The sequence below is a fragment of the Anser anser genome, assembly GCF_964211835.1.
Source record: "Anser anser genome assembly, chromosome: 1".
Classification (NCBI taxonomy): domain Eukaryota; kingdom Metazoa; phylum Chordata; class Aves; order Anseriformes; family Anatidae; genus Anser; species Anser anser.
Window position 1 is genome coordinate 36974038 of NC_139720.1, and position 14823 is coordinate 36988860.

Consider the following 14823-nt stretch of genomic DNA (forward strand, 5'->3'; position numbering starts at 1 on the left):
GTGGGCCATGCTTTTTGTGTAGTAACGTCATGAGAAATCAGAACTAAGACTGCTTGCTCAGGGAGCAGGCGTGCAGAAGAGGTCTGTCAGGATCTGATTTCAAAAGCTATCAAAATGAATTGCAAGTTTGCATTCCATCCCCCAGTGCGTGGTAGTTTTCACAAAAGAAAAATTAGTTTCTGATGAGAGAATTAAGGGTGATCTCGGATCTGACAGCAGATCTGTAACTTTTTTATGGTTTATGAAGAATTGCAGACCAGACAGGAGTGGGAAAGCAAAAAGCAAACTTGCATTTCTTCTGTTAAGAGCCTCTGCCAACTCTGATAGCATTCTTCAAGTGTAGTGCAAATTTCTTTCTGCTTAGGACAGATAGAGCAATAATGGTTGTGGTGGAGGCCTTTTAAGGAGGAACCCGTGATAATCAAGGATTTAAATTTAGCGTAGCATTGTAGGAGCCCCCCTTTGCACTGTTTCCTGAAGTATTCTGGTGTAGGAGAGGATAATCATGCCTGCAGTCGTTCTGTTGCTGGGGTCCAGTTGTATTTCTAAAAAAATCATGCACATTTAATACATGTTGACATGTATTTCATGTGGGAGTACTAGGTTGCAAAACTTTGGCTTGATGCTTACCCAGCGAAGCTGGCAGGAGTGCTGGAGTTGTACCAAACTGATCCCTGTCACGCTTCTAGCCTTGTGCTTCAGAAATAGTATGAACATGTGAACGGCAGGCTAGAGCTGCTGTTTGGAAAAGTTGTTTGATCACTTAACAAAAGAGCTTAGGCAAGTAAATTAAACAAATACCTCAGTTCTTGCTAATGAAAATGCTGGTCCAGTGCTGTGGAGAAGCACAAAGTTCACTGTAATCATGAGGCATTTATTCCTTATGAATTTAAAACTCCTGCAAGTGACTGCATTCTCTGGTAAAATTAGTTGTGTTTTTGTGATTTGTGGTAGATCAAGAGGGGTAAGTTGATTGGGTAAGGGATCGTGAAATCAAGGTACATTAAGAAGAAAAAGTGATTTTCAGGGGATTCATGTTCCCTAAGAACTTCTGTAGTAGTATTTTTGTCCTGACTCTTCTTTTCTTGGCTTCTGTTGTTACTGCTGGTAGGTCTAGAATTGTGGGAGCAGGTGACAAAGCCTTTACTGTGATTATAATAAATGAGGACAGGATGTAACTCTGCCTCTGATCAAAGTAACCGTGATGTCTTCTGTCCACTGAAGAATTTGGATTAAGAGAAACACAGAAAAGGATTCAAGGATGGAAGGAAGTGTGTTGGTGGATGCAAGAGTAGATGGGAGAAGGACTGCACAACTTGAAGGTGACTTCAAACATGTCCCTTCTGTGTAGAGGGTTTGTTCTAGTTTATAATGAGCCCGGTTGTAAACAAAAACATCAAGTTTTTGGGTGAAACTGATGACATGAAGGCTTTGCAGTCAATGTCAGAGTGCAGTCTCTTCCTGGAAAATGAATTGCAAAACAATCCGGATGCTTTGGCTCCATGCAGGTATAGCCTCTGTGCAGCTGATAAGACACTGCCTTGACGTTGTCTCAGTACTTCTAGTTTTTGTCCAGGTGAATAAAGGCTTTGGGTTCGCACTTCAGTGGTGTGAGGTGCTGCTAGTATTCTTTTCTAGAAACTTTGGGGATTCATTAGAAGTTTGTCCATTCAGTCAGTTTCTCAACGAGGAGTTGAAGACATGTTGGTAGGAGAGGCGGAACGCTGAATCAAGTATTCTTAGATAACTTGAGCATACCATGTCGTGAGTAAGAAGTCTGTCCTCATCAGGAGATACTGTTTGTAATAAGGAAAAATAGTAGGGATGAGGAGACCATGGCCCTGACCTCCTGCACTTTGTTACGATGGCTCCTTTTCTCCAAGATCCTTGTCATTGTCCCCTTTTCCCTGCTACTGTGCTGTACTTGCAGCAGTGCTTTTTAGTGCCATTTCTCAGTTCCGCTGTGTTTAGTCTACTGCGGAGGGTGAGAAGAGCAAGAATGTGCATGCTAAATGTGTAAAGGGCCAACTGAACGTGACTGGGTGTAGCTGGAGGAGAAGTATTGTAATGTGTGGTGTTTTCAAGAAACGAATGCTTCTTTGCAGAGGAAAGAATCAAATTTTCTGCTTACTCGGGAGCATCTTGTAGTGCAAGTATCTTGAAATAAAGTGTATTTTTGGAGTCTTAAATTCCTTTAACTCTAAGTGAACTCTGAGTAGCACTCTGAATTGATATAGAAAGGCCATCTGATGGGGAAGGGGAAGAGATGGGGGTAGAGAGGTTTAACATTGAATTAAGTGGCAATAAAACCTACTGAATAGATCAGTTGTATTTCAGTGATGTGCTAGATAAGAAGTATAACTGTTTATAAATGAATGGTTGTAGAGGAAAAACTGCCTTAGTAATTCTTCTGTTTTAGAAATAGAGAAGGGCATTTATTGAAGTAAAAGCTGGAAGACAGCTTCTTGGAAAGCAATTGTTTGATGTGTATTCAAAGACTTCCTTCGTGCTGCCTGTATTCACTTAATACAGGGTTTATATGCAGGGCACATCTCCATAACCTTTTCTTTATTGAAAGGTACAAAAAACTTTTATACTTGGACCTTGTAGCACCTTGGGTGAATGCAGCATCAGTCTGTCCTCGTTAGGCAGGTGAGTAATAAGACTTATCACAAGAGGACTGAAGGGGAAGGATTGCATAAAACAGGCTGGTTTCTAAGGCCACACCTGGGTCTTAGTTTTCCTTTTTTCTGTAGAAGGTCAGTAAAATCTCTGAATTGCTTATCTGAGAAGCCTCAAATTTTCCATTGACTTCCTAATGCATATATTGGTCTTTGGATATTTGAATAGGCAGCGGAGGAAAACCACTCACCTTAACCATCGGCCTCCTCAATAGCTGTCACCTCGCTCTGTTGTTACACCACAAAACATGCCTCAGCACACTCAGTCAGCATTGCTTACCCCAGTGGTGTGTGTTCAGTGTCATCAGGCCATACAACAGGAGCCTCTCATGGGCAGGATTCCTAAATGCACATCACATTGCCAACAAACTAAGTTTTATCTGCATGTGTAGGCCTCTGTCTCAGCTGCTGGTTCTGGAGGAGAGAAATCTAGCTAGGCCGAACCCAAACCCTGCTGGCAGAAATTGAGTCATGGAACATTTACTGCAAGTGAGGGGTTCCAGATCCCAGAAGGTGTTTTGTTGGTGTTGCCTGAAACTGCTCCCGGTGGTGTTACGAGGTGGGCTGTCGCTGGTTTTGAATTCCCCGCGCGTCTTCTGGGAAATGGTGGAACATTAATCGCGAAACTTCGGGATCATCTCTGGCATTTGACCTACATCTAAAAGTTTAGCGGGCTGTTTGTTCTTGTTCAGACAGCGTGCTCCAGACGGCCACGGAGGGGAGTTGTTAATTTCTGAGTGACAAACGGGGCGGTGCATGGGTGACAAAGCCCCGAGAGGCCTCCTTCGGGCCCTGGCAATCCAGTCAGAGGTACTGGGGAAGGGTCTGGCTGGCTGCCCTGCTTGTGCTGGTTCTCCTGCGAATGCTTTGGAAGGAGTTCGCTGTTAATTTGTAAATAAGGGGGAATGATTAATGAAATTCCTCCGCGTGCTATTGAAGAGGAGAGCGTGAGGTCAAGTTTATCAGAGTCTGTTTCTGTGTTGACTTGGACCTGCTGTGTGATCAAAGGCAGCTTCTGGGGGTGAGAGGCATGGCGCGTCTGAGTGAAAAAGCTGAAAGGGGGAAACTTTCTTTTAAGATAATGCTACTCTGGGGAGAGTTTGCTTAGCTAAGAAAAAGAGGTTAGAGACGCAGACTTCCTTCTGGACAAGAAACTAGTTGTGCTTCTTATTTTAGAGTTTTCTGTTTATTTCTGAAAGGCTGTGGGCTGCTGCTTATTCAGGAGCAGCTCTGGGTAAAGCTGTGCCTAAACTCTTGTGGGAAATGAGAGGCTGAGTTGTATCTAAAGGATATTTCATGATTGCGTGCTTCATATTTTGTGTAATACAGCAACCACTTGTTAATCCTGATAAAACCTTAGGGGGAAAAAAAACCGGAAATAGAGCATTAAGAACATGGGAAAGAGCCCTAGTGCTGTATTGTCTGTGTGGTGCCCTTTGAGCTACTAGTTTTTTTTTCTCATTGAAAACCAGAAATACCAGCCTGCTGAGTACTCTTGAGAGCTCAGCCACTCAGGATGGGCAGATGTATATGCACAGTCTGACTCGGTGATCCCGGGTGTGTTGTGACCAGTGTCTGACCGACACCATGGGTGTTTTTTTAGCTTGTTCACCTTGAGCGCAAATGTGGTTGCGTGCTAGGGAATCGCACACAAAGCAACTCCCAATGTGTTTTTTCATGTATAACTTGAAATGCTGTTTTTCTCTTGACCTTCAGATAAAAGTGCTGTTTATGAAGTAACAACAAAAATGTGCAGATTTAGTACATGGCATTTGAAGTAGGGAAGGACAATGGGATGTTAAATCCAGGCTTGTTTTATTGTGCTCTATATGTTGCATGGTACTAAAGTCATTGCTTTGTGGGAAGACCAAACTGGAAAAAAATAATTGCACAAAAATAGCAGCTCTGGAAATGAGGTGTCCTGGTGATTTTGGTGCGAAGGCCAAGTAGGGTCGGCCTGTCCCTTTTGTAAGGGAATGAATTAACGTGTTGTGTTTTTTGCTATTCAAACAAGGGGAATGTACCGAGCTTCTTACACAAACCTTGGCATCAGAATAGTAGCTATATGGCCTGCTATGCTTTCTTAAAGCATGAGATAAATGGTTTGTTTTGAGGAAGGAGAGTTAATTTTTGCTTCTGTAAGCTTTGTTTTATAGTTTAAAAACCTAGCTTTGGAATGCTGTGTAGTATTTTACGTACCACGGAGCTCTCATGTCTCTGCAAGTAGCCAACTGTGTGTTAAGGTTTTATTGCCCCACTGGAAGAGGGCTCTGTAAGACTAATTTCATTTTCCTTTCCTTTCCCTTTTTTGCTATTTCTACATGGCAGATTAATTTCTTGCCAGAATAGATTTTCTCCTCTCTAGATCCACCTGGTTCAGACCTTCCCACAGTACTGCTAGAAGATTCATCAGCTTAGTCTACAAGTGTGTCTAAGTGTAAGTTAGTTAACTAATTTAAACAAAACACAATTGTGATAAGAAAATTGCAAGTCTTAAATCCAGCAGACTCCTGGGCTGAGAATAGGAGCTGAAGATATGGTTTATGTTTAAGGACGTGGATGATGCCTAGCTGTGTGGTTGTCCAGCTGTTCCTTCAGTCAGTCAGTTTCTCTTGAACCATCCAGTCGGAGCTATCAGCCAAGTGCAGATGGTGGTGGAGGCAGCCTGGGAGGTTACCTGACTCACTACGGTCATGCTCCAGCTGAGTAAAAATGGAATTTTCTGAATATCACCTCAGTTTATTCATTTTCAGTCAAATGGTGGTGTTATGTCTGGAATTGTTGCGGAGCTCAGCCTGTTACCGAGCTGTGCAGACTTCTGCTGTATGCACTGAGCAGTTTTCCCTCTTCTCTTGAGCCAGTCTGGTTACTTCTGGGAGACCAGGCTGTTGCTTGCTCTCTGAAAGCTCACCTTTGTCATGGCATGGCACCTGCTAGCAGCTAAATCTGTGTGTCTTGTGCAAAAGCAAGAAAGCTGTCTTCCTCCCTAGGATACTCTAGGGCACCCATTTTCAGCAGTTTGTGGCCCTTTTCAGGCTTTGTATGGACCATTGTTAGCAATTCTGCTACTGTTGGTGCAGCAAGCGCTGATGGTCAGACCGATGTCTGAACAGTTGAAAGGACAGGCACAGCAGAAAGCAGGTTTTGAATACAAAAAATCCCTATGTGAGCTTTATCTTGAATTGGTTAAGGGCTTTGCTCTTGTAATTGAGGGTCTTTTAAGAGTTCTTCCCTCAGTGCTTTCCATAGGAACGTTGCCCTTGCTGCAAGCTGGCCATAATACTGCAGTGTAGTACTGACATTTTGCACCTGAAGTCTGTCTGGAAGAAGAGTGACTGCATTTTTACATTGGAGTCCCTTCAAGACTGGAATCTTTCCTGCTTGTGCACGATTGCAAGGAGTGCTTCTATTCAGACCAAGCCCCTCAGGGGAATGGCAGTATATTTAATATTTAATTGCAGCTTCCTGATAGTTCTTAGACCTTCTGTGTTTTACTAGCGCTTGCGTTAAAAGTTTGTTCTCCATCTTGAACTTTGGAGTTTGAGGAAGGCAGACAGCTTCCTACTCAAACATTTTAGCTGCTTGTGCTGCAGTGTTTTCAAGGTGGTGTTTCCCTTCTGAATATCTTGGTTTTTACATTTCAGTGTTCATTTATCAAAGTCTTTTAAGTTGCCTTTTTTGCCTTAAAATTTGTATGGAGCCAAAATACTAGGGAGGGAGCAGAGAAAGGAGAAGAGCTGATACAGAAGCCTGTTGTGATTCTCTTGCAAGGAAAGATATTCTTACCATTTAAAAGTTCTGGTAGGTCTCTGAAGTATGATGTTTTTCCTGGTAATATTTGGCAACTGCTAATAAAAGCAGCCTTGGTGTTTTTTCTGCTTCTTCTCCTACATAAAACAGCAGCCTATAATGGAGACCAGTTGTGTATGTGTGTGCAAGGAATGTAATATTAATGATTTTTTACAATGCGTGGCAAATGCACTTCTGAGCCTTTTTTCTAAGAGAGCACAGACAGCTGTTTCCTCATTGAAATACAGTATGTTTTGTAGCATGATGTAAAAGAACGTAAGTGCAAGTTTGGGTGCCATAAAACAATTTCTTACACTGGTAGAAATAAAAGTGGGAAAGAGGATACTTCTATGGCAGTTGTTTTAACCTTCCACAGACATAGGTGGTGAGGAATAATTTTGTAAATAACCAGCAGCTTAATGTGCTCTTGCTCAAATCTGCTGTTTTACTGAGTATGCTCCACCAGAATTAATGTAGGCACAGAGGTGGTGTTGGCTGTGTGAAGACCACCTTCTGGGGGCGTGTGGGAACTGGAAACAGTGGGGTGAGTGTTTGGTGCCTGGCGCTTCATACTTCTGATGCATATCCCCCTGCAGTGGTGTGTGAGGTGTGAAGCACAACCAGTGTTTTCTGCCCAGATTTCTCATCTTTCTACAGAACTGGAGATATAAACTGCAGTATTATATTCTTGCTGAAAGTGATGTTCTCAAGTTTGTTCTGTTTCATGGCATGGCTGTACTGGTTCTTGTTCAAGCTCATTTACCTGTACCTTCATCATTTGTTTTCAGTTATTTTTACAGGATCTTCTGGTAGAAAAAGTCAGCTCATGCTTTCTTCATACACTCAGACAGCTTACACATTTTTCCTCCTTTTGAAACAAGCAGTGTCTGTACCACAGCTCTGTAGGGTTTTTTCCTGAGTCTTACTTTGGTTGATGGTGATATTTAAGAAACAGGAGACCAGAAAGAAGGAAAGACAGTCTCTTAACATTTGCAGGAGTCGGTGTGAGGTGTCAGCTCTGCTTGAAATGGGTACTTCAGTGCGGTAGGTTCTATCTGGTAGCGCTGTTCCTGGAATGAAAATGGCAATAAGGTAGACAAAACTTCCTCTAAAGTCAACTCTGATGTCTTGGCAACTGTTTCAGTTTTGGATTTAATTCAGAAGGCTTTTTGCTTTTTTTTTTTTAAAGTGAACTTTTTAAGAACTGACTTAGAGCCAACTCTTCTGTTTCCGTTTCCCAGTGCTAGAATTTTTACAGGCATTATGCAGATCAAAATAATTCACCTTTATCTTTAAAGCACAAACTTACGTTTTCTAGAGTTTTTGATAATTAATACAAGTAGTGGAGTGAAACTTGTATTTTTGAGTGCAGCTGAATAATCTGATGAGAAGCTCTCCCAAAACACTATTCACCTGAAGTATGGACTGAGTCTATGTGACTCTCTTAAGAGCATCTCTCAATGTTCAGGTCTCTGCAAACCAGTATTGAACAAGCCCATATGTTAATAGGCAAGAGTAGATCCAACTGTTTCTAGGCAGGGTGATACAGCCACAATATAGAGGCATTTTTTTTCTTCCTTAAGAAGAAGCAGTAAAGAACTTGGAAGAAAAATTCTGGTATTTCCGTCTCTTTCACCTAAAATAATGAAGGCTTTACTGTTATTGGGGCTGATAGAAAATGTCTGGAAGTCTATTTAAAAAGAAAAAAGGAAAATCTTTCTTTCTTTGAGATAAGGATTTTGTCAAAAAAAAAAATCATGAAGTAATTTGGTTACGTCACCAACCCTTATCTCACGTATTCACAAACAGAATTAATCCCAATTATATTGGGGGAAAAATATTAATGAAAGCTTTCTAAACTGTCTGGGTCAGTTGAAAAACTAACTTGATATTAATGAAGTCTTAAGGAAAGATTCAGCTGTTCATAGAGTTCCCCAATGCTTTAGGCAGATTGTGCTGCTGTTCCAAATGTCATGGCTAAGGAGGGGTCAAACTGTAATTGTCTTACAGGTTAGCCCCTCTTGAGGGGTCTGCCAATTTAGGAGTACATTTTTTTTTTTCTAAAGCACAGAAAGATGATTGGTAATGAAGGAATTGCTCAGCCTGACACACGGCTTTGTGTCTTAATATAAAAGTAATACAAAAGCACAGAGATTTAGTCTCCTTGTGGTTTCCGACTGAAGTTGAACAACCTGGAGATGGAGATCATCCAATACTACCCAATTGTTTTGAGTATTGCAGAGAGGAAAATGCAGGATTATTTTCTTTGAGCTGTCTGAAAGCTGGAGCTCTGGAATCACAAAGGGACTGTTTACTTTCTGTGGGAGGTACTCATGGAAAAGCATCCTCTGAGGAGAAACTCCTCTTAAAAGCCTAAGCATATTACAAAGTGCAGAGATATCCTGTATGTATATCTTAGGAGCTGTACTAACTCTCGCTCCCTGCACCCTGAATGTTCTGGATTACAAGCTGTAAGAGACAACGTGTTAGGGCTGCCTTTGACACCTACACAGTATGTCATTGGGTGGTCCTTGACCGGAGTTACGAAAATGAAATGGTAGGTCTGTTGGTTGATGTGGAGAGTACTCAGACTATAAAATTACTGAAATTACTTGTTCCCGAGGTCATGTAGAAAAAGGCAGCACTAAGGGTCCGTTGTGGGTAGCTGTGCTTCCAGTGGTGTGACTTCCTCTGTTAACAATGCGTTATCCAGATAATTGTGTTCTTTGTTTTCATCCTGAGGAAAATGCTAATGGAAAGCCTTGGGTTATCCACTTACTGAGCATAAACCTTCTTTCTACAAGACAAAATCTGGAAAAAATACAGCTTATGTTTTGAGATTAGTCTGCTTGTGTCTTGGTGGACTGGGGGGAGAAAAGGAGCTTTCTGCTTGCGGGGGGGAACATGCTCACTTCTGCAGAGCCCGCTGGCCTGGAAGCGCGTGTCGCAGTGTGTGTGCTCCCTGCCTGCTTTTGGAGATGGCGGCTGGCACTTCTGCACCATCACACTGAGAAAACTGTGCTTACAGGCTAATTGGGATCGTTCTTGTTTCTGCCCCTGTAGCTTTATAGCTCTCTAAAGGTGCATTGGAAAGTTGGTTTTTGGCTTATCATATCAAATCATCTGTTCTTTTAGGAGTAGATGGTGGGGCTGCAGTGGTTCTGTTAAAAATGCTAGCTCGATCAGTAGTGAGCAAGAAGCAAATGTAATAGGAATTTCTAGCTTTTAGGAAGGGGATTGAGAATAAAGTATATTTAAAAAGTATACATTGGAGAACCACAGTGTAACATTAATAATCTGTGGTGCTCCTGTGTTTTGAAGGGTGCCCAACCTCAGAGAAGATGTAGTAGAGCTCAGAAAAGGTTCAAAGGTTCAGAGAACAGTAATATGATGAAAAGCACAGTATGGCTTTTCTAGCAAGGAGGAATAGGACCCTTCAGTGTGGAAGGGTGAGAACTGAGGGATGGTCTGGGGAATGAAGTAAAGGGATGAGTAGCATGGAGAAGGTGAATACAGCCTGATTACTCACTGCTTCCTGTAACGTGAGGAGGAATTTCTCAAGTTAGCAAGTGGTAAGTTCAGAAGAAGCAAAGAAGGTGTTTTTTTTTTTTCCACTCCACGTGCACATTTAACTTGCGGACCTCTGTCACCGTATGTTGCTGAAGCTAAAAGTTTGGGGTTAATGTGGGACTAGGCTAATGAGGCGCTGGGAACACTGGTGTCAATACATCTAGGAAAGGAAAGCCACGCTTCTGTCTGGCTCAGGAAACTTGGGGTGGTCGAGGTCTTGAACCCTTTTTGAGGAGAAACCTTGAAAGTACATTGTCACATAAGAAACTTTTCTATAGTAATTAGCTATTACATATTTATTTTGTAGAACAACAACTTGTTACTGTTTGAAGTAAACTTGTACATTTTAAGAGCTGTGAAAAAAACTTTTTGAACCAATAATATGTAGCTAGCTGTAATATAAAATAACTAAGACATGTTGGAGGAGGTGATGGAAACTTTAAATCCTGGACAAAATACTCAGAGGGCTGGAGCACCTCTCCTGTGAAGAGGGGGCTGGGGCTGGATGTTCAGCCTGGAGAAGAGAAGGCTCCAGGGAGAGAGACCTCACTGCAGCCTTTTGGTACTTAAAGGGGGCTTATAAAAAAGATGGAGAGCAACTTTTTACTCAGGCAGATAGTGATAGGACAAGGGCTAATGGTTTTAAATTCAAAGAAGGTGGATTTCGATCAGATGTTAGGAGGAAGTTCTTTACTCAGAGGGTGGTGAGGCCCTGGCACAGGCTGCCCAGAGCAGCTGTGGGTGCCCCATCCCTGGAGGTGCTCAAGGCCAGGCTGGATGGGGCTTTGGGCAACCTGGTCTGGTGGGAGGTGTCCCTGCCCATGGCAGGGGGTTGGAGCTGGGTGGGCTTTAAGGGCCCTTCCAACCCGAGCTGTTCTGTGAAAATTTAAACAATAAAAAAAGATGGTGGTGGGGAATTCAGAACGGAGGAGTTATTGAAGGTAGTTGAGGAATGACCTTGTTGACAAGGTCATTAACTTTGAGTTAATCAAAGTTGAGTGGTAAATAGATCTGGGTTCGTTATCAGTTGTTAATTGCATGTGCAGGTGATAAATTGCTCTAGTTGCATTTTGCCTACTTACCTCTTAAGGCATTGGGCATCTTAAGCTACATTAAGATCTTACATGAAATGTATCTCTTACTGGTTAACTGCCCATAAAATCACAAACTTCAGGAATCCTACTACATGAGTTATAATAATTACAAGGACTGACTCAATTTTGTCAGAGGTCATTTTGGGGGAAAGTGATTTTTTTTTGCCTCTCCTTCATAAACACAATTAGTGATCAAACATTGACATACCCCATCTGGATTGCTTCATAAAGTTGATGTTTTCATTTATTTAAATATGAAGCTGCTCACGTGAGATGGACTTTACACTGAGTGTGGGCAAGTTGTGATCTTAAATCACCATTGCTTCACTCATGTGCTGTCCTGTGCTGGGGTACGTGGAACTGCAGCAGGTAGTTTTCAGTTTGCATATTTACAGCTGGGCATATACTGTGTTTGTTCCTGAAACAAACACTGCTGAAATACCTTTGTCAGATAGATGGAAATCTCCACACTGTTCTGGCTTGTGCGCCTGTGTGCCTCCCCCTATCTAAAACCATACAGTCAAGATTTCGTGTCTGCTTGGTGATGCTGACTTTGGGAAAAGCCCACGGCTCTCCTGTCTGGGTAAGTAACGATCAGACTGGGAGGCTGGCAGTCAGCTACAGCCTTGGCTGTGTTTCTCTAATCCCATTTTAGGCTATTCAGATTAAAAGTTCAGTGTGCTGGAAATGTTCTGCTGAGTTAATGAATGAAGTACATAGGAGCTTTGTGAAGTCGGTAGCTCGATAGCCTGGTAGGCGATGTCTGAGAATTAGTACGTATAGAATGAAGCCGTGGAGTAGCGTAGGGCTTGGTTTTACACGAGTGCTTGAGCATCCTCTGCTTCAGTCGTGTTCATTAATCTGATATCCAAATCAAGTATTCATGTCTGAAAATCAGCTTTTAAAGGGACATGCTGCTCCACGCTACCTGTTTTTGGTGTGCTTTCAGCATCAGCCTGATGGCACTTGCAGCCTAGACCTTCAAGTCCGTGTCGGGTTTCCCAGGACATTTCCTTTTTTCCTTTTGTGTTTGAGCTTGGTGAACTGAGGTCAGTAGGAACTTTGTTTCCTGTTTGAACAGGACGCAGAACTGCTCATGTCTGCATTGGTTCAGACTGGGGGTGGCAGATTTTGCAGCTCAGAAAGGCGAGGTGATGTGTGTTAATGGGGATTGCTTCCTGCCTTGGTGATTTTTCAGTCACTAGGTGGTCATTCTCAAGTATAAGCATAGGACAAATAACTTGTCTATCTTCAGCTTCTCTTGTTTGAAAGTTTTATTGTTGTAGCCAAGAGGAATATAATAGATCAGTTTATGTTTTCAGGAGCTGTGGAAACTTGTATTTAGGATGGAATGGTCATTTAGGCATGCTGCACTTTTCACCGATGCTCTGCACATCATCTACTCCCATCAAAACAAAGTGTTGCTGAGTTGTAGAGGAGTTGTACAGCTTTGTGTTATATAGGTTATTATTGCTTAGTAAAAAAAAAGTGATTATGCTCTTTTTCAACTAGACACCTTAAGAATGTAAACTCTTCAGATTATGATTTCAATGCAGTTGAGTCATTAAAACAAGAATTTAGCGAATGGCAAACACATTTTTTTATATTTGCATGCAAATAGCTTTGAAATATACAGATAAATGAGTTTCTGGTTTAACCTAAATGCTACCATAATGTGATATAAAATGCAGAGTTTAAGTCAAATGTTAATAGCCGTCTAATTGTCATTTTTCATGTTATGGACTTGTTTGCTTTTATCTAAAGAGTTGTTATAAACTTAAAATGATCGTATACTTTTTTTTTACTATTTTCAGACTGTAGAATGAATTAATTTTTTCTCTTTGTTTTGATAGTCAAGAGTCCCTTCAGTGGAGAACTACAAAATATAGAAGTAAGTAAAAAATAAAAAATAATAATGTTGAGATTTTAGTCCTGAGTGATTGTATAAAAACATTAGATCTGTTCAGAAGGGTGCGGGTTCCAGAATATTCTGTATAAGGTGTTTCTTGCTACTTCAATATTTTAATTTTTTGCTTTTTCATCTTGGCCAACATAACCAGGATTACAATATTTGGCTGTCTTATGCTGATTGCTTTATATACTGAGAAAATGTTACATAATTTGTGTTGTAGAGGAAAAAATGTGTTGTCGTAAGAGTTTTGAGACTAAATTTAATCAATTTTCCCGTACTATTTCTATTTGGCTTCTCAGCCATGGAAGCACAAGCTGGTAAGAGATAATTGTCTTGAAACTCCAGGATCTTATTTAGTGCCATAGAAGAGCACGGGCTAGGTCTTACACAGAAAATGGGTTAGAAAATTTGCCTTTTTCACTTGGAGTCAATTCTATTATTTGTTCCTATATTCACTCTTTGAACTGGAATATGAGAGTAGCCTATTTTGAGATGTCACTGTTGAAGTTATCTATCTGGGTTATTGAGTTCTGAAGCATGGATTTTGGTGGTTCTCTCTTCTGGCCTCCAGCCTTTCTGCCTCGGCTGTAAACTGTGGTGGTTTTCTCCGAGGCACATACATGCAAGCAACACGAGATAATTGTGTATTGTTTTTGTTTTGTTTTGTCTAGGGTTGAGCTCTCCAAAAGTGAATTGTTGCATATTTTTAGCGGGTAGCCTTGGCTAGTTTCTTAGAAGAAAGCATTTCTGAATCTTCTGAACAAATGAAATTTGGTGGGGTAAATTCTGAGGTACCCCCAGGCAAACAAGCTGACCTTAGAGCACTGCTGTTTGTGTATGCATGTGGTAGAGGACTGATTTCCCTCTTCTGCCATGCCTGATATTTTCCAGGCAGGGGATGAGTTAACAAGGTTGGTTAACTTCCTCGGGAGTGCCAGCTGAAATACCAGTTTAATCTCAGTGATGGATTTGTAGGACCAGAATTTGGGAGGTAATGCTGGCAATTTTTGGTATTGGCTATGGGAAATAATTTATCAAATGTCTGATCAAGGAAACGAAGTTTTCTTCCTTTGGGAGCAGTTTTGGTGTGGAAAATAATTGGGAGCCATTCAAATTGCAAAATGTTGTCATGTAGCACTAGTGCAACAGGGAGTTATACTAAAATAAATATATTTTTTTCAATGTGAGTAAGATCAGATATAAAAACTGGAAAATCAGATGTAGAAAACTTTAGCATATCTTTGAATAAAGTTTTTATTCATATCTCAGCCATTTGAGTCTGCCCCAGGTATCAGGGCCAACTTAAAAACAAACAAAAACCTGCAACTTTTTAGAAATTTACTACTCGATGTATATAAGTGCTTGTTCCTTGTCTTCATGTTTTGAATAATTCATTCTAATGCAAAAGGTTTCTGCCTATATTTCAATGAAACTGCTCAATGTCTTGGTAAAGAAGTTTAACTCTGTTGTAAGTAACAGTTAGGACATCTCATTTTCATCCTTGTTCTGGGAAATAGGCCTTTTTATACTAGCAGTGTATGCAGGAAGCATTAACAAGGTTGTGTAGATCACATTTTTGTTGCTGTTTTTTTTTCCAAATTGTGTTACTGTAGTTTGAAGGTAGATGGCAAAAAATCTAACTTTTCTATGAATCTTACGTGGGGAATATGGCCATAACATACACTAGTGTGGTTTGCATGAAGTGTCACTGCATGTTTTTAAGAGTAAAACTTAAAAATTTATTTTTACATAGCAGCTTTCAAAAAACAAAAAATAG

General features: G+C 41.1%; 1 protein-coding gene across 2 annotated transcripts in view; it reads left to right on the forward strand.

Moving 5' to 3' along the window:
- The window catches only part of LEMD3 (LEM domain containing 3), a 48914-nt gene that overhangs the window by 6545 nt on the left and 27546 nt on the right, over positions 1-14823 (forward strand). The window contains exon 2 of one of the 2 annotated variants that reach the window (XM_083844434.1): positions 12988-13025. The exons of the other annotated variant lie outside the window; for it this stretch is intronic. Coding sequence (XP_083700560.1) covers positions 12988-13025 — 38 coding nt within the window. The remainder of the gene's footprint in view (positions 1-12987; positions 13026-14823) is intronic. 2 annotated transcript variants of the gene reach the window in all.